General features: G+C 57.6%; 1 protein-coding gene across 1 annotated transcript in view; it reads right to left on the bottom strand.

Annotated features, from left to right (window-relative positions):
- LOC144735966 (urotensin-2 receptor-like) overlaps nt 1-22,323 on the bottom strand; it is a 56,719-nt gene extending 34,396 nt beyond the window's left edge. The window contains exons 1-2 of the mRNA XM_078618567.1: nt 21,953-22,323; nt 20,739-21,754 (exon numbers count right to left, since the gene is read on the bottom strand). Coding sequence (XP_078474693.1) covers nt 20,739-21,754; nt 21,953-22,323 — 1,387 coding nt within the window. The remainder of the gene's footprint in view (nt 1-20,738; nt 21,755-21,952) is intronic.
- Between the last annotated feature and the right edge of the window lie 1,653 nt (nt 22,324-23,976).

Raw genomic sequence — 23,976 nt, 5'->3', positions numbered from 1 at the left:
GTACTGATGACGTCATAGGTGCTGCTGCTGGTACTGGATGACGTCGTAGGTGCTGCTGCTGCTGGTACTGGATGACGTCGTAGGTGCTGCTGCTGCTGCTACTGGATGACGTCATAGGTGCTGCTGCTGCTACTGGATGACGTCGTAGGTGCTGCTGCTGCTGCTACTGGATGACGTCGTAGGTGATGCTGCTGCTGCTGGTACTGGATGACGTCATAGGTGCTGCTGCTGGTACTGGATGACGTCATAGGTGCTGCTGCTGGTACTGGATGACGTCATAGGTGCTGCTGCTGGTACTGGATGACGTCATAGGTGCTGCTGCTGGTACTGGAGACGTCGTAGGTGGCTGCTGCTACTGGATGACGTCATAGGTGCTGCTGCTGGTACTGGATGACGTCGTAGGTGCTGCTGCTACTGGATGACGTCGTAGGTGCTGCTGCTACTGGATGACGTCATAGGTGCTGCTGCTGGTACTGGATGACGTCGTAGCTGTTGCTGCTGCTACTGGATGACGTCGTAGGTGCTGCTGCTACTGGATGACGGCACTTGCCCAAAAGTCGCCGAAAGCTATAACGGATCTTTGTCTTAGCCTTTGGGAGCGGTGGTGCAGCGGTTGGCGCGCTACACTGCCCTCCGGCGACCCGAGTTCGATTCCCGGTCACGAACGGCCGTGACGAGACGATCACCTGCACCGGTGCTGGACCTTACTCCCTTAGGTCGACTCAGCCTCAACAATCGAGTAGCCGGTGTGCGGTGCGTAGTGAACATCGCTAGCACTGGGGAGACAAAGGCGGCCGGGCGTGGTGCTGGCCACCCACCCCCCCTCGTGTGCCACAGCGCCGATAGCCTTCACAGGTGCTGCTGCTGCTCGCTACTAACAGCACTTGCCCCTGCAGCCTGCTAGAGGCTACACGGGGGATCTTTGTCTGTGTGTAGGTGCTGCTGCTGCTCGCTACTAACAGCACTTGCCCCTGCAGCCTGCTAGAGGCTACACGGGGGATCTTTGTCTGTGTGTAGGTGCTGCTGCTACTATTCGCTACTAACAGCACTTGCCCCTGCAGCCTGCTAGAGGCTACACGGGGGATCTTTGTCTGTGTGTAGGTGCTGCTGCTACTCGCTACTAACAGCACTTGCCCCTGCAGCCTGCTAGAGGCTACACGGGGGATCTTTGTCTGTGTGTAGGTGCTGCTGCTACTATTCGCTACTAACAGCACTTGCCCCTGCAGCCTGTGGAGGCTACACGGGGGGCATCCCCGTCTTCGCGTGCGCTGTTTGCGAGCACCCATTGAGGCCTACGAGGCAGACGATGGGCGTGGTGGTCATCCGGCGTCTCCCCCAGTGGCGATGTCCACTCACCACACCGCACCAGGGCAAGTCGCGGGCAGGAGGGTCGGCCGATGCAAGAGGGTCAAGACCAAGAGCGGAGTGGAAGCCGCGGGATGGAACGAGACGCGGACGGGACGTGCTCCGCACGGAGATGGAGCGATGAAGTCAGATTTGGCGCCGCGGTGGCTAGGAGATGTTGACTACCTCGCCTGGTCGTGGGTTCGATCCCAACCCTGACTCCTGCTATTGTTGTATATTTGGAGTCTGCGTGTCTCTCTCTCATCATCATCACGGTGGCCAGGAGATGTTAACTACCTCGCCTGGTGTACAGGAGGTCGTGGGTTCGATCCCAACCCTGACTCCTGCTGTTGTTGTATATTTGGAGTCTGCGTGTCCTCTCTCTCATCATCATCACGGTGGCCAGGAGATGTTAACTACCTCGCCTGGTGTACAGGAGGTCGTGGGTTCGATCCCGACCCTGACGATGCCTGCTGCTGTATATTTGGAGTTTGCGTGTCTCTCTCTCTCTCATCATCATCACGGTGGCTAGGAGATGTTGACTACCTCGCCTGCTGTACAGGAGGTCGTGGGTTCGATCCCGACCCTGACGATGTCTGCTGCTGTATATGTGGAGTCTGCGTGTCTCCTCTCTCCCCGTGGTCGCGTGGATTTGTTGATCTGGGTCCTCCGGGTTTTACCTACCTCCACATTTAAAATCAAAATGCGTTCCAAGTATTTGCCTGTTGCTCTCCATTGCCACGTGATGATGGTGATGATGGTGGTGTGGTGGTGTAGGTGTGTGTAGGTGTGCTGTAGGTGTGAGTGTGTGTAGGTGTGTGTGTGTGTAGGTGTGTGTAGGTGTGTGAGCGTGTGTAGGTGTGAGTGGTGTGTAGGTGTGTGTGTAGGTGTGTGTAGATGTGTGTGTGTAGGTGTGTGTGTAGGTGTGTGCGTGTCGGTGTGTGTGTGGAGCGTGTGTGTGCGTGTCAGTGTGTGTGTGTGATTCCTGCGTGTGTGATGCCTGTGTGGTGTGTGGTGCCTGTGCGTGTGGCGTGTCAGTGTGTGTGTGTGCGCGTGTCAGTGTGTGTGCGCGTGTCAGTGTGTGCGTGTGCGTGTCAGTGTGTGCGTGTGCGTGTCAGTGTGTGTGTGGTGTGTGTGTGTGCGTGTCAGGCTTAGGGCACGCGTTACGCAGACGAATTCCTGCCTAAACGTCTGAACACGGAGGTGGAATTCTCCACCAAATGATCTCCGCGTTGCGCGAACAGCTGCTGCTGCTGCAGCAGCACAACAACAACAAAGCGACCGGAGGGGGGGGGGGGGTGATACTAAGTGGCAAGCACACGAGCACACGATCACACGATCATACGAGAATAAAGGGAGGGATGTGGGGAGGGGGGAGGAGGGAATGGGGGGGGTCACCGTGCGTGACTGCGTCCGTCTCGCGAGGCGAACATCTTGCAGAGATTTCGCGAAAATCGTTGTCACGTGCGCGACGAGGGGGCGGGAGAGATGCGGGGCATCCATCCTCCTCCTCCTCCTCATCCTCCTCCTCCTCCATCCTCCTCCATCCTCCTCCTCTATCCTCCTCCTCCTCCATCCTCCTTCTCCATCCTCCTCCATCCTCCTCCTCCATCCTCCTCCATCATCCTCCATCATCATCCTCCTCCTTCTCCATCCTCCTCCATCCTCCTCCATCCTCCATCCTCCATCCTCCTCCATCCTCCATCCTCCTCCTCCACCTCCTCCTCCTCCATCCTCCTCCATCCTCCTCCATCCTCCTCCTCCTCCATCCTCCATCCTCCTCCATCCTCCTCCTCCTCCTCCTCCATCCTCCTCCATCCTCCTCCTCCTCCTCCATCCTCCTCCATCCTCCATCCTCCTCCATCCTCCATCCTCCTCCTCCATCCTCCATCCTCCATCCTCCTCCATCCTCCTCCTCCTCCATCCTCCATCCTCCTCCATCCTCCTCCTCCATCCTCCATCCTCCAACCCCCTCCATCCTCCATCCTCCTCCATCCTCCATCCTCCTCCATCCTCCATCCTCCATCCTCCTCCATCCTCCTCCATCCTCCTCCTCCTCCTCCATCCTCCTCCTCCTCCTCCATCCTCCATCCTCCTCCATCCTCCATCCTCCTCCTCCATCCTCCATCCTCCATCCTCCTCCATCCTCCATCCTCCTCCATCCTCCTCCTCCTCCATCCTCCATCCTCCATCCTCCATCCTCCTCCTCCATCCTCCATCCTCCTCCTCCTCCTCCTCATCCTCCTCATCCTCCTCCTCCTCCTCATCCATCCTCCTCTTCCTCCTCCTCCTCCATCCTCCATCCTCCTCCATCCTCCATCCTCCATCCTCCTCCTCCTCCTCATCCATCCTCCTCTTCCTCCTCCTCCTCCATCCTCCATCCTCCTCCATCCTCCTTCTCCATCCTCCTCCATCCTCCTCCTCCTCCATCCTCCATCCTCCATCCTCCTCCTCATCCTCCTCCATCCTCCTCCTCATCCATCCTCCTCCTCCATCCTCCTCCTCATCCATCCTCCATCCTCCATCCTCCTCCATCCTCCTCCTCCTCATCCATCCTCCTCCTCATCCTCCTCCATCCTCCTCCATCCTCCTCCTCCTCCTCATCCATCCTCCTCCTCATCCTCCTCCATCCTCATCCTCCTTCATCCTCCTCCTCCATCCTCCTCCTCATCCATCCTCCTTCATCCTCCTCCTCCATCCTCCTCCTCTTCTTCCTCCTCCATCCCTCCATCCTCCATCCTCCTCCATCCTCCTCCATCCTCCTCCTCTTCCTCTCCTCCATCCTCCTCCATCCTCCTCCATCCTCCTCCTCCATCCTCCTCCTCATCCATCCTCCATCCTCCATCCTCCTCCTCATCCTCCTCCATCCTCCTCCTCCTCATCCATCCTCCTCCTCATCCTCCTCCATCCTCCTCCATCCTCCTCCTCCTCATCCATCCTCCTCCTCATCCTCCTCCATCCTCATCCTCCTTCATCCTCCTCCTCCATCCTCCTCCATCCTCCTCCTCTTCTTCCTCCTCCATCCTCCATCCTCCTCCTCCATCTTCCTCCATCCTCCTCCTCCTCCTCCATCCTCCTCCTCCTCCATCATCCTCCTCCTCCATCCTTCTCCACCTCCTCCATCCTCCTCCATCCTCCTGCTCCTCCTCCATCATCCTCCTCCATCCTCCTCCTCCTCCATCCACCTCCTCCATCATCCTCCTCCATCCTCCTCCATCATCCGTATCATCATCATCATCATCATCATCTCCTCCACCTCCTCCTTCTCCATCATGATCACATCATCCTTCTAGCTCGGAGAATGCGTGGAGGGGAGTGGAGTGAGATGAGAGGGGAGAGGGGGAGGAGAGTCAGATGAGAGGTGAGAGGCAGGATAAGTAGATGAGAGGGAAGAGGGAGAGGGGGGAGTGAGAGGAGAGACGGGAGAGTGTGTGGAGTGTTGGGAGAGAGAGGGAGGAGGGGGAGAGTGAGAGGGGGGAGTGAGAGTGTGTGGAGTGTTGGGAGAGTGAGAGGGGAGAGTGAGAGAGTGTGTGGAGTGTTGGGAGAGAGAGAGGAGGGGGAGAGTGAGAGGGGGGAGTGAGAGAGTGTGTGGAGTGTTGGGAGAGTGAGATGAGAGGAGGGGGAGAGGGGGGACCTCCTCTGCGTTTCGCGTGAACTCATCGAGTGGGCTCCGTGTCCCCCAGTGTCACGGAACGCGGAGACTCGGGAGCGAACGAAACTTCACGCGCACGCAACCAAAATAAACCGAAATTAACCGAAATAAACCACTCCGAATGCTATGGAGCGGGGGTGTGGATTTGGATTTGGCCAAGAAAGCTCCACTTCGGTTCCAGCAACAACACAGGCGGACTCACGGACTCACGGACTCACGGACTCACGGACTCGAGTCCCGATCTTACCCCAGCCCGCCCGCCCGCCCGCCCGTGCGATCCTTCCCTCCCCCCTCCTTTATCCCAACAACAACAACAACAACAAGGACAATGACAACAACAACAACATCAACACGAGGGTTGTCGCTGCCGCTGCTGCTGCTTAGCCCGCACGCTCAGTCACCGAATGAATGAGTAGGTGAGTGAATGGATGAGTGGGTGAGTGAGTGAATAGATGAGTGGATGAGTGGGTGTGTGTCTGCGTGTGTGTCTGCGTGTGTGTCTGTGTGTGTGTCTGCGTGTGTGTTTGTGTGTGTCTGTGCTCGCTAACAGCACTTGCCCCTACAGTCTGTTCAGGCTATATGGGGGATCTTTGTCTTTGTGTGTTTGTGTATTCGTGGGGAGCGGTGGTGTAGCAGTTAGCGCTGCGCTGCGCTACGAACCCGGCGACCCGAGTTCGATTCCCGCTCACGGCCAAGACCAGCAACGATTATCTGAACCGGTCCTGGGCCTCCCCCATGTCGACTCAGCCTCAAATGAGTACTTTGTGCGGTGTCTAAACATCGCCACTGGGGAGACAAAGGCGGCCGGGCGTGGTGGTGGCCACCCACCCCCTCGTGTGCCGTGCTGGCCTTCACACCACTTGCCCCAACAGTCTGTTAAGGCAATACGGGGGATCTTTGTCTTGTGTGAGACGCTCACACACACCCACTCATCCACCCACTCAATCACCCACTAAGTCACCCACTCAGTCACCCACTCAGTCACCCACTCAGCCACCCACTCAGTCACCCACTCAGCCACCCACTCAGCCACCCACTCAGTCACCCACTCAGCCACCCACTCAGCCACCCACTCAGTCACCCACTGAGCCACACACTCAGTCACCCACTCAGCCACCCACTCAGCCACCCACTCAGTCCCCCACTCAGCCACTCACTCAGTCACCCACTCAGCCACCCACTCAGCCACGCACTCAGTCACCCACTCAGCCACCCACTCAGCCACCCACTCAGCCACCCACTCAGTCACCCACTCAGCCACCCACTCATTCACCCACTCAGCCACTCACTCAGTCACCCACTCAGCCACCCACTCAGCCACCCACTCAGCCACGCACTCAGTCACCCACTCAGCTACCCACTCAGCCACCCACTCAGCCACCCACTCAGCCACCCACTCAGTCACCCACTCAGTCACCCACTCAGCCACCCACTCAGTCACCCACTCAGCCACCCACTCAGTCACCCACTCAGCCTCCCACTCAGTCACCCACTCAGCCACCCACTCAGTCACCCACTCAGCCACCCACTCAGTCACCCACTCAGCCACCCACTCAGCCACCCACTCAGTCACCCACTCAGCCACCCACTCAGTCACCCACTCAGCCACCCACTCAGCCACCCACTCAGCCACCCACTCAGTCACCCACTGAGCCACACACTCAGTCACCCACTCAGCCACCCACTCAGCCACCCACTCAGTCACCCACTCAGCCACTCACTCAGTCACCCACTCAGCCACCCACTCAGCCACCCACTCAGCCAGGCACTCAGCCACCCACTCAGCCACCCACTCAGCCACCCACTCAGCCACCCACTCAGTCACCCACTCAGCCACCCACTCAGTCATCCACTCAGTCACCCAATCAGCCACCCACTCAGCCACCCACTCAGTCACCCGCTCAGCCATCCACTCAGCCACCCACTCAGTCACCCACTCAGCCACCCACTCAGTCACCCACTCAGCCACCCACTCAGTCACCCCCTCAGTCACCCACTCAGCCACCCACTCAGTCACCCACTCAGTCACCCACTCAGCCACCCACTCAGTCACCCACTCAGCCACCCACTCAGTCACCCCCTCAGTCACCCACTCAGCCACCCACTCAGTCACTCACTCAGCCACCCACTCAGCCACCCACTCAGTCACCCACTCAGCCACCCACTCAGTCACCCCCTCAGTCACCCACTCAGCCACCCACTCAGTCACTTACTCAGCCACCCACTCAGCCACCCACTCAGTCACCCACTCAGCCACCCACTCAGTCACCCCCTCAGTCACCCACTCAGCCACCCACTCAGTCACCCACTCAGTCACCTACTCAGCCACCCACTCAGCCACCCACTCAGTCACCCGCTCAGCCATCCACTCAGCCACCCACTCAGTCACCCACTCAGCCACCCACTCAGTCACCCACTCAGCCACCCACTCAGTCACCCCCTCAGTCACCCACTCAGCCACCCACTCAGTCACCCACTCAGCCACCCACTCAGCCACCCACTCAGTAACCCACTCAGCCACCCACTCAGTCACCCACTCAGCCACCCACTCAGCCACCCACTCAGCCACCCACTCAGTCACCCACTCAGCCACCCACTCAGTCACCCACTCAGTCACCCACTCAGCCACCCACTCAGTCACCCATTCAGTCACCCACTCAGCCACCCACTCAGCCACCCACTCAGTCACCCGCTCAGCCACCCACTCAGCCACCCACTCAGTCACCCACTCAGCCACCCACTCAGTCACCCACTCAGCCACCCACTCAGTCACCCCCTCAGTCACCCACTCAGCCACCCACTCAGTCACCCACTCAGCCACCCACTCAGCCACCCACTCAGTCACCCACTCAGCCACCCACTCAGTCACCCCCTCAGTCACCCACTCAGCCACCCACTCAGTCACCCACTCAGCCACCCACTCAGCCACCCACTCAGTCACCCACTCAGCCACCCACTCAGTCACCCCCTCAGTCACCCACTCAGCCACCCACTCAGTCACCCACTCAGCCACCCACTCAGCCACCCACTCAGTCACCCACTCAGCCACCCACTCAGTCACCCACTCAGCCACCCACTCAGTCACCCCCTCAGTCACCCACTCAGCCACCCACTCAGTCACCCACTCAGCCACCCACTCAGTCACCCACTCAGCCACCCACTCAACCACCCACTCAGCCACCCACTCAGCCACCCACTCAACCACCCACTCAACCACCCACTCAGCCACCCACTCAGTCACCCACTCAGCCACCCACTCAGTCACCCACTCAGCCACCCACTCAGTCACCCACTCAGCCACCCACTCAGTCACCCATTCAGTCACCCACTCAGCCACCCACTCAACCACCCACTCAACCACCCACTCAGCCACCCACTCAGTCACCCACTCAGCCACCCACTCAACCACCCACTCAGTCACCCACTCAGTCACCCACTCAGCCACCCACTCAGTCACCCACTCAGCCACCCACTCAGTCACCCACTCAGCCACCCACTCAGCCACCCATTCAGTCACCCACTCAGCCACCCACTCAACCACCCACTCAACCACCCACTCAGCCACCCACTCAGTCACCCACTCAGCCACCCACTCAGTCACCCACTCAGCCACACCCTCAGTCACCCATTCAGTCACCCACTCAGCCACCCACTCAACCACCCACTCAACCACCCACTCAGCCACCCACTCAGTCACCCACTCAGCCACCCACTCAACCACCCACTCAGTCCCATCATCAGTGAGCTCCCTCACGCAGCTTCTGTTTGGCCGGATAGAGGAGGGCACAACGGGCGCGGCACGGGCTAGAGAAGAGGTGGGCTGATGGGTGAGTGGGTGGCACAGGCTAGAGAAGAGATGGAGTGATGGGTGAGTGGGTGAGTGGCACGGGCTAGAGAAGAGGTGGGGTGATGGGTGAGTGGGTGGCACGGGCTAGAGAAGAGATGGAGTGATGGGTGAGTGGGTGAGTGGCACGGGCTAGAGAAGAGGTGGGGTGATGGGTGAGTGGGTGGCACAGGCTAGAGAAGAGATGGAGTGATGGGTGAGTGGGTGAGTGGCACGGGCTAGAGAAGAGGTGGGGTGATGGGTGAGTGGGTGGCACGGGCTAGAGAAGAGGTGGGGTGATGGGTGAGTGGGTGGCACGGGCTAGAGAAGAGGTGAGCTGATGGGTGAGTGGGTGAGTGGCACAGGCTACAGAAGAGGTGGGGTGATGGGTGGGTAGGTGGGTGAAACGGGCTAGAGAAGAGGTGGACTGATGTGGTACAGGAGGTTGTACAGCTGAGCGGAATAGCACCCTAACCCACGGGCAGACCAATGCGCCATGAACAAGGGTCATTGCCCGACACGTCGCCTAATAGAGATTTGTTATTGGCAGCCCCGCGTCCCCCCTGAGTCTGTTCCCCGCGTGGCTAAATCAGGAGCCCCGTTTAAATTTAGGAGGAGGAGGAGTGAACGAGAAGGGCATCCTGCACTGTTCCCAGAGTTCAGGCTGAGCCGACCTAAAATAGCACGCGGCAGAAAGCGCACCACGTGGCGCCGAGCACAACGCTCCCGGTGTCTTGCTCGCCCCAGACGTGGGCATTCCACATTCCTGCGGCGGGCGTGGCTGTCCGCAATTCTTTATTGGCTCGGATTTGTATTTCTTCCTCATCACACCAGGGGGGTCCTACGGGGTCTTTAATATTTTTATGTTTTTAGATTTTTTTTTTTCTGCCCCGATTCCAGAGTTTTATTTTTACACGCTTTGTATTAACTCACTCTGTCTGTTGTTGTTGTTGTCGTTGTCGTTGTTGTTGGTGTATCCTCAAATCCTGTAACTCAATTTTAACCCACTTCCCAATGTGGTATCGACTGCAAACTTGGTACACTTGTGTCATACTGATGACAATACTATATTCTATCATAAAAATAAAAAAAACGATTTTTAAACCATCTTTTATATGTTATGTTTCGGCTTGGGTCTAATTGTCCACGCTCAACTAACGTTGGCTGTAAATCACCACGGCCCCTTACGTTGTGGCAAGCCTCGGGGCCACTTGCTGGAGTCGTGGAGTTCTGCCATTACATTAAAGCGCGTTTTTAAAAAGTATTTTTAATTACTACTTATTATTTCAAGAGGCATCATACACACACACACGCAGATACAACACACTCGTACACACACACACGCATATCACGCACGCAGTTTACAAGACCAGGGGCAGAATAAAAACCAAAGTCAGATATATATTCTTAGGTTTTTTCGGTAAAGTCACGTAGGTAAAAAAATTAAAATTAATAAAAGTAAAATAAAAATAACTTGATACAGCTATCCACTTGATACAGCTATCGTGCTGTGACGGTTCCACCTGAAGACGGAGGCTTGTGTTGCCTCCGAAACGTCGTGATTTTTCTTTTCTTTTCATTTTACTTTTATCAATTTTAATTTTCTCTACCTACGTGACTTTACCGAAAAAACCTAAGAGTATGAATCCTTGCAGTCACGACAGCTTCACATCTAGAATCAAAGCCAGATGTCGCAAAGGCGACACTGACGGCCGCTTCAATGCCGGAGACGCGCCCGTGATTCTTAGAACTGCTGGGGGGCGGGGGGGGGGCAGTGAAGCTCCCTGCGTCGGCGCGAACGGCGTTCTGCGTTCCACTCTCTAGCGAGCTGGTCCGTCGAGCGCGAGCGTGACGCGTGCACCGCTTTGTGACGCGTGTCGGCCTGCCCCCACGTGACCTCGCGTGGCGGGATCGCCTCCAGGAGTGTTCGCTGCTGGCGGTGATTGAAGTGGTTGAAAGTCTCTCTCGCTCTCGGTCTCTCGCTCACTCTCTCGCTCTCTCACTCGCTCTCTCGCTCACTCTCTCACTCTCTCACTCGCTCTCTCGCTCACTCTCTCGCTCACTCTCTCGCTCACTCTCTCGCTCGCTCGCTCACTCTCTCGCTCTCTCGCTCACTCTCTCGCTCTCTCGCTCACTCTCTCGCTCACTCGCTCGCTCGCTCACTCTCTCGCTCACTCGTTTTCTCGCTCACTCTCTCGCTCACTCGTTCTCTCGCTCACTCTCTCGCTCACTCTCTCGCTCACTCTCTCACTCTCTCACTCGCTCTCTCGCTCACTCTCTCGCTCACTCTCTCGCTCACTCTCTCGCTCGCTCGCTCACTCTCTCGCTCTCTCGCTCACTCTCTCGCTCACTCGTTCTCTCGCTCACTCTCTCGCTCACTCGTTCTCTCGCTCACTCTCTCGCTCACTCGTTCTCTCGCTCACTCTCTCGCTCACTCTCTCGCTCTCTCGCTCACTCTCTCACTCACTCGTTCTCTCGCTCACTCTCTCACTCACTCGTTCTCTCGCTCACTCTCTCACTCACTCGTTCTCTCGCTCACTCGCTCGCTCACTCTCTCGCTCTCTCGCTCACTCTCTCGCTCACTCGTTCTCTCGCTCACTCTCTCGCTCACTCGTTCTCTCGCTCACTCTCTCGCTCACTCTCTCGCTCTCTCGCTCACTCTCTCACTCACTCTCTCACTCACTCGTTCTCTCGCTCACTCACTCGTTCTCTCGCTCACTCTCTCACTCACTCGTTCTCTCGCTCACTCTCTCGCTCACTCGTTCTCTCGCTCACTCTCTCGCTCACTCGTTCTCTCGCTCACTCTCTCGCTCACTCTCTCGCTCACTCTCTCACTCTCTCACTCGCTCTCTCGCTCACTCTCTCGCTCACTCTCTCGCTCACTCTCTCGCTCGCTCGCTCACTCTCTCGCTCTCTCGCTCACTCTCTCGCTCACTCGTTCTCTCGCTCACTCTCTCGCTCACTCGTTCTCTCGCTCACTCTCTCGCTCACTCGTTCTCTCGCTCACTCTCTCGCTCACTCTCTCGCTCTCTCGCTCACTCTCTCACTCACTCGTTCTCTCGCTCACTCTCTCACTCACTCGTTCTCTCGCTCACTCTCTCACTCACTCGTTCTCTCGCTCACTCGCTCGCTCACTCTCTCGCTCTCTCGCTCACTCTCTCGCTCACTCGTTCTCTCGCTCACTCTCTCGCTCACTCGTTCTCTCGCTCACTCTCTCGCTCACTCTCTCGCTCTCTCGCTCACTCTCTCACTCACTCTCTCACTCACTCGTTCTCTCGCTCACTCACTCGTTCTCTCGCTCACTCTCTCACTCACTCGTTCTCTCGCTCACTCTCTCGCTCACTCGTTCTCTCGCTCACTCTCTCGCTCACTCGTTCTCTCGCTCACTCTCTCGCTCACTCTCTCGCTCACTCTCTCACTCTCTCACTCGCTCTCTCGCTCACTCTCTCGCTCACTCTCTCGCTCACTCTCTCGCTCGCTCGCTCACTCTCTCGCTCTCTCGCTCACTCTCTCGCTCACTCGTTCTCTCGCTCACTCTCTCGCTCACTCGTTCTCTCGCTCACTCTCTCGCTCACTCGTTCTCTCGCTCACTCTCTCGCTCACTCTCTCGCTCTCTCGCTCACTCTCTCACTCACTCGTTCTCTCGCTCACTCTCTCACTCACTCGTTCTCTCGCTCACTCTCTCACTCACTCGTTCTCTCGCTCACTCGCTCGCTCACTCTCTCGCTCTCTCGCTCACTCTCTCGCTCACTCGTTCTCTCGCTCACTCTCTCGCTCACTCGTTCTCTCGCTCACTCTCTCGCTCACTCTCTCGCTCTCTCGCTCACTCTCTCACTCACTCTCTCACTCACTCGTTCTCTCGCTCACTCACTCGTTCTCTCGCTCACTCTCTCACTCACTCGTTCTCTCGCTCGCTCGCTCACTCTCTCGCTCGCTCTCTCGTTCTCTCGCTGTCTTTTTGTTACGATCAGTGGAAACAAGAAGATGCTCGGTGTAGTCGGCACCTTGCTTCGTTCATCATTTCGTAATTTAATTTTTATAACTTTGCTTTATGTAAACCCCCACCTCTCGCTCACTCTCTCGCTCACTCTCTCGGTCACTCTCTCGCTCTCGGTCTCTCTTGTACTCGATGTTGGTGATCTCGTATCGGAAGTGGTTCCAGAGCTATTACCGCTGGCAGCAATAAAGTGGTTTAAAAGTCAAAAGTCTCTCTCGCTCGCTCTCTTTCTCTCTCCACGCGTACCACACACACGTGGCGGTGATGTGCGGCGCGTCTTCTTCGAACGCTGGGGAGCCGGACAAGCCCCTCTCTGCACCAGCGTGGACGTCACCCTCGTGGTGTTCACCTTCTGAAGCGCTCGCTCGTCACCGTGGCGTGCGCGGTGACCACCACCACCACCACGTGGCTTTTATTTCGTGTTGTGCGCGGTGCATTTAGCGCCACAGCGCGTGGATTTGTAGCGATTGTTTATTTGTGTTGCTGGTGACTTTGTGTGTTTCGCATCGGAATCGCCTCCAGTGCTGTTGCTGCTGGCGGCAATGAATGTTGTTTAAAAAGTCAAAAGTCTCTCTCGTTCTCTCTCTCGGAGTCACCCCCCAAACTCCATCTCCCCTCGCCCCCCACCCCCTCGCCCCCCACCCCATCTCCCCCACCCCATCTCCCCCCCTCTCCCCCCCACCCCCTCGCCCCCCCACCCCCTCTCCCCCCACTCCATCTCCCCCCACTCCATCTCCCCCCACCCCCTCGCCCCCCACCCCCTCTCCCCCAACCCCCTCTCCCCCCACCCCCTTCCCCTGCACCTCCGATGAGCGCGCTTGGCTACGTATGGTGTGAAAGTTCAACATACAGTACATACATCATCATCACCCCCACCATCACCACCATCACCACCATCACCCATCTCTCCATCACCATCACTACCATCACCACCAATCTCTCCATTATCACCTTCACCCATCTCTCCATCATCATCACCACTACCATCACCCATCTCTCCATCATCATCATCACCACCAATCTCTCCATTATCACCATCACCACCAATCTCTCCATCATCATCACCCATCTTTCCATCATCACCACCACCACCACAACCATCACCCATCTCTCCATCATCACCATCACCCATCTTTCCATCATCACCACCACCACCACCACAACCATCACCCATCTCTCCATCATCACCATCACCCATCTTTCCATCATCACCATCACCACCCATCTTCCCATCATCATCACCACCATCACAACCACCATCACCCATCTCACCCACCTCGTCCACCGTCTCACACCCACCGGTTCACCAGCGATCTGTATCGATCTGTGTGTGTGTCTGTGTGTGTCTGTGTGTGTGTCTGTGTGTGTCTGTGTGTGTGTGTGTCTGTGTGTGTCTGTGTGTGTGTCTGTGTGTGTCTATGTGTGTCTGTGTGTGTGTCTGTGCGTGTGTCTGTGTTTGTGTGTGTCTGTGTGTGTGTCTGTGTGTGTGTCTGTGTGTGTGTCTGTGTGTGTGTCTGTGTGTCTGTGTGTGTGTCTCTGTGTGTGTCTCTGTGTGTGTCTGTGTGTGTGTCTGTGTGTGTGTCTGTGTGTGTGTCTGTGTGTGTGTGTCTGTGTGTGTGTCTGTGTGTGTGTGCGTAAGCGAGCGAGCGAGCGGCAATGAGACTGAGAGCAAGTCGGGTCGATTCATCCAATCATCGATTATCATCAGAGGTCGCTCCATCAATTGAACAATCAAAAGCAATCACATTACAGAGAGAGAGAGGGGGGGTGGGGGTGATGGAAGATTTGTCACAGATCAATGAACCACTGAAGTCAGAACCCCCCCAAACATTTTGTATCACGGCCGGAGCGTTCACCGTGACGAGAGAGATTCGCCTGATCCCACTGGACCGAGGTTCGGATCAATAATCGATAATCATCGGCGCTGCGTCGTGGTCTCGCCCTCGCACCGGGCAGTCCGCGTCCTGACCCCGTGGCACTCGGTGGACGGCCTCGTGCCTCGTGCCGCGACAGAAGCAGTAGCAGCAGTAGTAGCAGCAGTAGTAGCAGCAAGAGTAGCAGCAGTAGCAGCAGCAGTAGTAGCAAGAGTAGCAGCAGTAGCAGCAGTAGTAGTAGTAGTAGCAGCAGCAGTAGCAGCAGTAGTAGTAGTAGTAGCAGCAGCAGTAGCAGTAGTAGCAAGAGTAGCAGCAGTAGTAGCAAAAGTAGCAGCAGTATCAGCAGCAGCAGGAGCTGCAGCAGTATCAGCAGCAGTATCAGCAGCAGTAGCTGCAGCAGCAGTAGCAGCAGCAGTAGGTGCAGCAGCAGCAGCAGTAGCAGCAGCAGTAGCAGCAGTAGCAGCAGCAGCAGCAGGAGCTGCAGCAGTATCAACAACAGCAGCAGCAGTAGCAGCAGCAGCAGCAGGAGCTGCAGCAGCAGGAGCTGCAGCAGTATCAACAACAGCAGCAGCAGTAGCAGCAGTAGCAGCAGCAGTAGTAGCAGTAGTAGCAGTAGTAGTAGCAGTAGTAGCAGTAGGAGCAGCAGTAGTAGCAGTAGTAGCAGTAGTAGCAGTAGGAGCAGCAGTAGTAGCAGTAGGAGCAGTAGGTGCAGCAGCAGTAGCTGCAGTAGCAGCAGTAGTAGCAGTAGGAGCAGCAGTAGTAGCAGTAGTAGTAGCAGTAGTAGCAGTAGGTGCAGCAGTAGTAGTAGCAGTAGTAGCAGTAGGAGCAGCAGTAGTAGTAGCAGTAGTAGCAGTAGTAGCAAGAGTAGCAGCAGTAGCAGCAGTAGTAGCAGTAGGAGCAGCAGCAGTAGTAGCAGTAGTAGCAGCAGTAGTAGCAGTAGGAGCAGCAGTAGCAGCAGTAGTAGCAGTAGTAGTAGTAGCAGTAGGAGCTGCAGCAGTATCAACAACAGCAGCAGCAGTAGCAGCAGTAGTAGCAGTAGTAGCAGTAGTAGCAGCAGTAGCAGCAGCAGTAGTAGCAGCAAGAGTAGCATCAGCAGTAGTAGCAGCAGTAGTAGTAGTTGCAGCAGCAGTAGTAGCAAGAGTAGCAGCAGTAGCAGCAGTAGCAGCAGTAGCAAGAGTAGCAGCAGTAGCAGCAGCAGTAGTAGCAGCAGCAGTAGTAGCAAGAGTAGCAGCAGTAGCAGCAGTAGTAGTAGTAGTAGCAGCAGTAGTAGCAGCAGCAGTAGTAGCAAGAGTAGCAGTAGTAGTAGCAAAAGTAGCAGCAGTAGCAGCAGAAGGAGTAGCAGCAGTAGGTGCAGCAGCAGCAGCAGCAGCAGTAGGTGCAGCAGCAGCAGCAGTAGCAGCAGTAGTAGCAGCAGTAGTAGTAGTAGTAGCAGCAGTAGTAGCAGCAGCAGTAGTAGCAAGAGTAGCAGTAGTAGTAGCAAAAGTAGCAGCAGTAGCAGCAGAAGGAGTAGCAGCAGTAGGTGCAGCAGCAGCAGCAGCAGCAGTAGGTGCAGCAGCAGCAGCAGTAGCAGCAGCAGTAGGTGCAGCAGCAGTAGCAGTAGCAGCAGCAGTAGCAGCAGTAGCAGCAGGAGCTGCAGCAGTATCAACAACAGCAGCAGCAGTAGCAGCAGTAGTAGCAGCAGTAGCAGCAGTAGTAGCAGTAGGAGCAGCAGCAGTAGCAGCAGTAGTAGCAGTAGTAGCAGTAGTAGTAGCAGTAGGAGCAGCAGTAGTAGCAGTAGTAGCAGTAGTAGTAGCAGTAGTAGCAGTAGGAGCAGCAGTAGTAGCAGTAGGAGCAGCAGTAGTAGCAGTAGGAGCAGTAGTAGTAGCTGCAGTAGCAGCAGCAGTAGCAGCTGGTTGTGCACCAGCGAGTTGAACTCATCACGCGCGCGCGCAGACGAACCCAGAGACAACACAAAGACAAAAGTCCCCCCCGCGTAGCCTCAACAGACTGTTGGGGCAAAGTGCTGTTAGCGTGCAAACTAAGAAGGCCGGCACGGCACACGAGGGGGTGGGTGGCCAACACCACGCCCGGCCGCCTTTGTCTCCCCAATGGCGATGTCAATACACCGTGCAGGCTGAGTCGACCTAGGGGAGGCCCAGGACCTAGCGGGAATCGAACTCGGGTCGCCGACTACACCATCGCTCCCCGTACACACACACACCTACACACCTACACACACACACCTACACACACCTACATACACATACACCTACACACACCTACACACACACCTACACACACCTACACACACACATCTACACACACACACACATACACCTACACACACCTACACACCTACACACACATACACCTACACACACCTATACACACACCTACACACATACACATACACCTACACACCTACACACACATACACACCTACACACACCTACATACACACACCTACACACAACAACAACCGCCATTCGCCACTAAGTGGCAGTGACGTCACCACGACGCTTGTGCCAGGCCATGTGCACCTTGAGGCTGCCACGTGAAGTGTAGAACGCCCGCCGGCAGGAGGTCACGGGGCAGACCCAGCAGGTGCCACGGGTCGACTGACCGAGATGACCGAGATGACTGGCTGATGCACCACCTGTGCCCCCTACTGTACCAACTTGCTGTGCTTTAGCCACCCGGCGCTCCGCTCGTTGTTGTGAGCGTCGCTCCTCCGCCCTCCGTTGTTGCTGGAGGGCGACTGCCTCCAACTGCCCAGTAGCGTCCTTCACGAGCCTCCTCCACTGAGGCCGATCTTGACACCGCTGGTACCAGTCATCGGCAAGTCCACTCAGCTCCACGTCCTCCTGTACCACATCACTCCATCTCTTCTCTAGCCCGTGCCGCGCCCGTTTAGCCCCCTCGATCCGGCCGAACAAAAGCTATTTAGGCATGCGGTGGCTGGGCATGCGAGCTAGCCAACGCAGCCAACACACACACACCTACACACACACACCTGCACACACCAACACACTCACCTACACACACTCACACCTACATACACACACCTACACACACACCAACACACTCACCTACACACACCTACACAACACCTACACACACCAACACACTCACCTACACACACTCACACCTACACACACCTACACACCGATATATTTCCCCTCCCCCCATCGTCTCCACTGAGCCTCCGCTCATCAGCACCGCGTGTTGCGTCGAGTTCGCGAGTCGCAAATTCCACGTTGCTCCGACGGGAGCCGGATAGATCGTGAGCCCCAGCGGCTCCCCCTCCCCGCCCCGCCCGGCTCATCATGTGGGCACAATCCGGGGGTCGATCTTCGTGCCCCGCACACCCCGCCTGCAATTCTCCGTTCAGAGTCTCAGAACCACCGGGGAGACAAAGGCGGCCGGGCAGCGGTGTCGGCTCGCACCGCACCGCCGCGGTTCGCAGCGACGGCCTTCGTCGGTTCGGGCTACTAGCCACGAACAGCGCTCGCCCCGACCGCCTGTCAAAGGGCAGTCCTCAACTATGAGACATCTCCTTTACCAGTGGCAAAATATAGTGATAGGTTTTTACCCTTTCAATTGGTACAAAAACTGACACCTTTATACAAGGCATCATGTTTGCAATAACCACAACACAAGCAGTCAAAATGCAAACATAAAGAACCTATCACTATATTTTGCCACTGGTAAAGGAGATGTCTCATAGTGTAAATGCTTACCCCGAGCTCTCCATACTCTGATGTTGCGCTGTCTTTGAGTTGTGCGCCTTTTGGCGTCATCTGGTCCAACACCAATGGAGACTAGGCTCTAAGAAAAGCTGTCTCGGGTGTGGACCAATCGACTTCAAGGACAGTGCATATCATTATCATCATCATCAGAGTTGTTTATTTTTGTTTGCATTTTGACTGCTTGTGTTGTGGTTATTGCAAACATGATGCCTTGTATAAAGGCGTCAGTTTGTGTACCAGTCGAAAGGGTAAAAACCTATGACTAGGGCAGTCCTCGATTAACGCGGGTGGTGGCGGGAGTTGCGTTCCTGCACGAGGGACGTCGCTTTGCAGCGCGCGGGGAAAGAAACAAAAACGCGTCGAGCGAAAAACAGAAGACGCCGTCAATGTTGTGATGGGGGAGCAGCGGCTAGAGGCGGGCGAGTCGCGATGTCACCGCCGCCACGACCACGACGCTCAGTGAGGCGTTGTAACGGTGAGCGTTCTGTGTTGATAATCAACGTTGTTGGGTTTAGATCGCGTTATTTATAAATGTGTCGTAACCCTCCACCACCCGACACGGCCAATCAGCAAACAAAGTGTCACGTTGACAAAAGACGAATAGTTCACTGCTTTAGCCCACCGGTGTGTTGAAGTGTGAAACCACAACATTTACAATTTGAGTTGTACGACGTTTCGCTGGTAATTGCATCCAGCATCATCGGGCAATTCGCCAGAATGGCTGGATGCAATTACCAGCGAAACGTCACCGTCCTACTCAAAAACTGAAAATGTTGTGGTTTCATGCTTCATCACACCGGTGGGCTAAAGTAGTGAACTATTTTGTCTTTTGTCAACGTGACACTTTTCTGCTGATTGGCCGTGTCGGGTGGTGGAGGGTTACGACACAATTATAAATAACGCGATCTCACCCACAAACGATTTATTACGAATAATATTGGTCGCGAAAGCCTGCTACGTGTTAAAGTGTTCTGTGTTATAGTGGTGAGCGTTACGCGTTATAGCGGCGATTGTTCTGCGTTATAACGCATTGTCTGCATGTACTCTCTACGCTGTCTCTACGTGTACACCCAACCCCCTCGTGTGCCGTGTCGGCCTTCATAGGTGGCCACTCGCACGCATGTGCATGTGTGTGTGTGTGTACGCATGTGCATGTGTACGCATGTGCATGTGTGTGTGTACGCATGTGCATGTGTACGCATGTGCATGTGTGTGTGTACGCATGTGCATGTGTACGCATGTGTATGTGTGTGTACGCATATGTGTGTATGTGTGTGTGTGTACGAATGTGTATGTGTGTGTACGCATGTGTATGTGTGTGTACGCACACATGTGTATGTGTGTGTACGCACACATGTGTATGTGTGTGTGTGTGTACGCATGTGTGTGTGTACGAATGTGTATGTGTGTGTACGCATGTGCATGTGTGTACATGTGTATGTGTGTGTGTGTACATGTGTATGTGTGTGTTCGCATGTTCATGTGCATGTGTGTACGCATGTGCATGTGTGTGTGTACTCATGTGCATGTGTATGTGTGTGTACGCATGCGCATGTACGCACATGCATGTGTTTACACATGTGCATGTGTATGTGTGTGTGTGTACGCATGTGCGTATGACTCGAGTAACACGTGACATGTATGTGTGTGTGTACGCATGACTCGAGTAACACGTTACATGTGTGTCACATTCAGTCATCATCGTCCCCGCGTCTCCAACGTGTCCCCGATTCTCCGCGTCTCTCCGTGCGTTCCCGTCTCCCGCGTGTCTCCGCGTGTCTCCACGTGTCTCCGCGTGTCTCCACGTGTCTCCATCTGTTTCCACGTGTCTCCAGCTGTCTCCAGTCTGTCTCCAAGTGTCTCCAACTGTCCCCACGTGTCTCCCCGTGTCTCCCCGCGTCTCCACGCGTCTCCACGTGTCTCCGCGTGTCTCCAACTGTTTCCATCTGTCTCCGCGTGTCTCCAACTGTCTCCACGTGTCTCCACGTGTATCCGCGTGTCTCCAACTGTCTCCACGTGTCTCCCCGTGTCTCCATCTGCCCCCAGTTGTCCCCACGTGCCCCTACGTGTCTCCGCGTGTCTCCACGTGTCTCCAAGTCTCCACGTGTCTCCACGTGTCTTCAACTGTCCCCACGTGTCTCCACGTGTCTCCATCTGCCTCCAGTTGTCTCCACGTGTCCCCACGTGTCTCCGCGTGTCATCCACAGCCGCCCCCCGCCTCGTCTCCCGTCAGCGCCGTCTCAGAACTCATCCTCGTCCACCGCGAACTCCTCCACCTCCTCCTTGCCTCCCGCTCCTCCTCCCCCTCGCCCCCCGAGACTCGGCGAGGTCTCCGCGCGGCTGCTCGAGGACGCCGATCGCAGCGGCAGCAGCGCGGCGTCTCTCCGCGTCCAGGGCCCCCCCCCGGCCGAGTCGGAGCCCCCCCTAACTCGGCCTCCTCCTCCCGCGCCACAGCCGCCGTCACGCGGCCGGTGCCACCGCCTCCGCCGCGTGCCCGTGGCGAGGTACTCCTTGTACTTGTTGGTGAGCAGCGTGTAGAGGAAGGGGTTCACGCAGCTGTTCCCGTACGTGAGGCACGTGACCGCGTGGTTGACGGCGCGCGCGGTGCGCACCGAGGCGAGCGCCACGTGGGGCCGGTAGAGCTGCAGCAGCTGCCACAGCCAGAAGGGCAGGAAGCAGGCCCAGAAGGCGAGCACGATGGCCAGGATGAGGTAGAGCACCTTGTGCCGGGGCGAGTGCGGCGAGCGGCCTCGGCCGTCCACCTTGCAGCGGCCGAAGCCGCCCATCGCCGTCTGCGACCGCCAGTACGTGCGCGCCAGCTTCGCGTAGACGCAGCCGATGATGACGCCCGGCGCCAGGATGCCCGTGGCGAAGAGCGCGCTCATGTAGACGCGGTGCGCCTCCTCGCTCCACGTGGGCTCGCACACGCGCTTCGTGACGCTCCGTGTCGAGCCGTCACCACCGCCGGCGCCGCGGTCGCTCACGACCACGGCGACCTCCTCCATGCGCACCATCACCATGCCGGGCAGGGCGAGCGCCAAGGCGCCCAGCCACGCGGCCAGCGCCACGAGGCGACGCGCTGTGCGGCCGCGCTCGAGCGAGCGCAGAGGGCGGTGCACCGCGGCGTAGCGCTCCACGCTCATCGCCGTGAGGATGAAGGCGCTCGCGTGCGTCGTCAGGAGGTCGGCGCTCAGCAGCAGGCGGCAGCCCGCGTCCCCGAAGTGCCACGTGCGCGCCACGTTGGAGCACGCCACGAAGGGCGCCGTGGCCACGTACAGCAGGTCGGCTAGCGCCAGGTTGAGGACGTACACGTACATGGAGGAGGTGGAGGAGGCGGAACGTCGGCGCAGAGACGGCGTCGGCGTCGTCAGCGGCTGCTGCTGCTGCGATGGAACCATCGACGTGTACAGCGGAGGATGCTGCTGCTGCTGGTGGTGGTTGTTGTGAAGGTGGTGCTGCGGTGGTGGTGGTGGTGGCGCGCGAGAGGCGAGGAGCCGCAGGAGACGTCTCCAGCAGCGCGGCGGGGCGATCGCGTGCCTCGTCACGAGCGCCAGCGTGTACACGTTGCCCGCCACTCCCACCACGAACATCGCGGACAGCACCACGGCGATGGCCATCGCGGACCGCGAGTCGGCGTCGTCGTAGTCGTAGTCGCCCTGCTGATGATGGTGCTGCTGATGCTGCTGGTGGCTGCGGTTGTGGTGGCCGTTGATGGAAGCGGCAGCGGCGGTCGCGGGGAAGTCGTGAGCCGAGGATGAGTTCGCCGAGGGAAGCGCCAGCAGCAGTAGCTGCTGCTGCAGCGCCAGCATCTGCTGCTGGCCCTGCAGCAGGAGGTGGTGGCTGCTGCTGCTGCGGTGGTGGTCGTCACCGCTCTCGGCCGAGCGGTTCCCCGCGGAGCTCATCATGACTCGGTGCGCAGGGTCAGAGCTGTGTGGAGACCTCGCTGGCACCAGCCCTGGTACTAGCCCTGGCACTAGCCACTAGCCCTGGCACTAGCCACTAGCCCTGGCACTAGCCACTAGCCCTGGCACTAGCCACAGCCCTGGTACTAGTCACCAGCCCTGGTAATAGCCACTAGCCCTGGTACTAGCCTTGAATCTAGCCCTGGTACTAGCCTTGAATCTAGCCCTGGTACTAGCCTTGAATCTATCCCTGGCACTAGCCACTTGCAGTCACGAAAGCTTCAAATCTAGAACTAGCCACTAGCTCTGGTACTAGCCCTGGTACTAGCCCTGGTACTAGCCCTGGTACCAGCCCTGTCTCTCGCCCTGCCACCAGCCCTGTCTCTCGCCCCGTCTCTCGCTCTGTCTCTCGCTCTGTCTCTCGCCCTGTCTCTCGCCCTGTCTCTCGCCCTGCCACCAGCCCCCGTCTCTCGCCCTGTCTTTCGCCCTGCCACCAGCCCTGTCTCTCGCCCTGTCTCTCGCCCCGTCTCTCTCTGTCTCTCGCCCTGTCTCTCGCCCCGTCTCTCTCTGTCTCTCGCCCTGCCACCAGCCCTGTCTCTCGCCCTGTCTCTCGCCCCGTCTCTCTCTGTCTCTCGCTCTGTCTCTCGCCCTGTCTCCCGCCCTGTCTCTCGCCCTGCCACCAGCCCTGTCTCTCGCCCTGTCTCTCGCCCCGTCTCTCTCTGTCTCTCGCTCTGTCTCTCGCCCTGTCTCCCGCCCTGTCTCTCGCCCTGCCACCAGCCCTGTCTCTCGCCCTGTCTCTCGCCCCGTCTCTCGCCCTGTCCCCCCCCCCCCCCCGAGTCAGCACGGAGCCGCGACACCGACTCAGCCACTGCCGCCTCGAGCCCCTCGAGCCCGTGCCACTCGGCACTCCAGCAGCAGCGTCCCTTAAATCTCGCCTCGCGGATGAGCAGGACGAGGAGGAGGATGACGAGGAGGATGACGAGGAGGATGATGATGAGGTTGAGGAGGTAGACGGGCACACATTGGCACGGGGGCAGGACTCTCCCGACCACTGGGTCTTGAGACTCGGGCTCGAGCGAGACGCGGATCGGCAACTCGCAAGGCACCGTCCCCTCTCGACTTGAGGGACTGACGCCGCACGGAGAGAGAGAGAGAGAGCGAGAGAGAGAGAGCGCGCCGAGGGAGGGGATTGCGTTTCACCACAGCGCGGTGCTCGGCACGTGTTTAGCTGCCGGTGGAATGCGAGTGGGAGAGAGAGTGAGGGTGAGAGAGAGAGAGAGAGTAGGAGAGTGGGTGAGATTTGATTTTTGAATGTCTTTATTCCGGCACCCTCTGCCCAGTGCAGTGGCGCCCATGTGCGCGATATAAACCAACCACAAAAACCACACCGCACAACCACAAAAAACGTCGCGCCCGCTTCAGTGTCCAGGCACTATTCGCACCGGTCACCCCTGAGGGGGGGGGGGGGGGGTTCTGGGGGGGGGCGGAGGGGGGGCATCCGGTCAGGGGGGGGGAGGGAGTCAAACACAAACAGGACCGCGCCGTCATCGACCGTACACAGGGCGTCCCGCGCCCTACCCCACCGCGGGAGGAACTCCCCCTCGGCCGCCGTCAGCCTGTGGTGGGCGAATTCTAGCCGCACGCGCGCCTTTATCA

This window comes from Lampetra planeri, chromosome 58 (assembly GCF_965212315.1).
Source record: "Lampetra planeri chromosome 58, kcLamPlan1.2.h2, whole genome shotgun sequence".
NCBI classification, from domain to species: domain Eukaryota; kingdom Metazoa; phylum Chordata; class Hyperoartia; order Petromyzontiformes; family Petromyzontidae; genus Lampetra; species Lampetra planeri.
The sequence above is the reverse complement of the archived record's forward strand: the minus strand, read 5'-3'. Positions and strand labels throughout refer to the sequence as shown.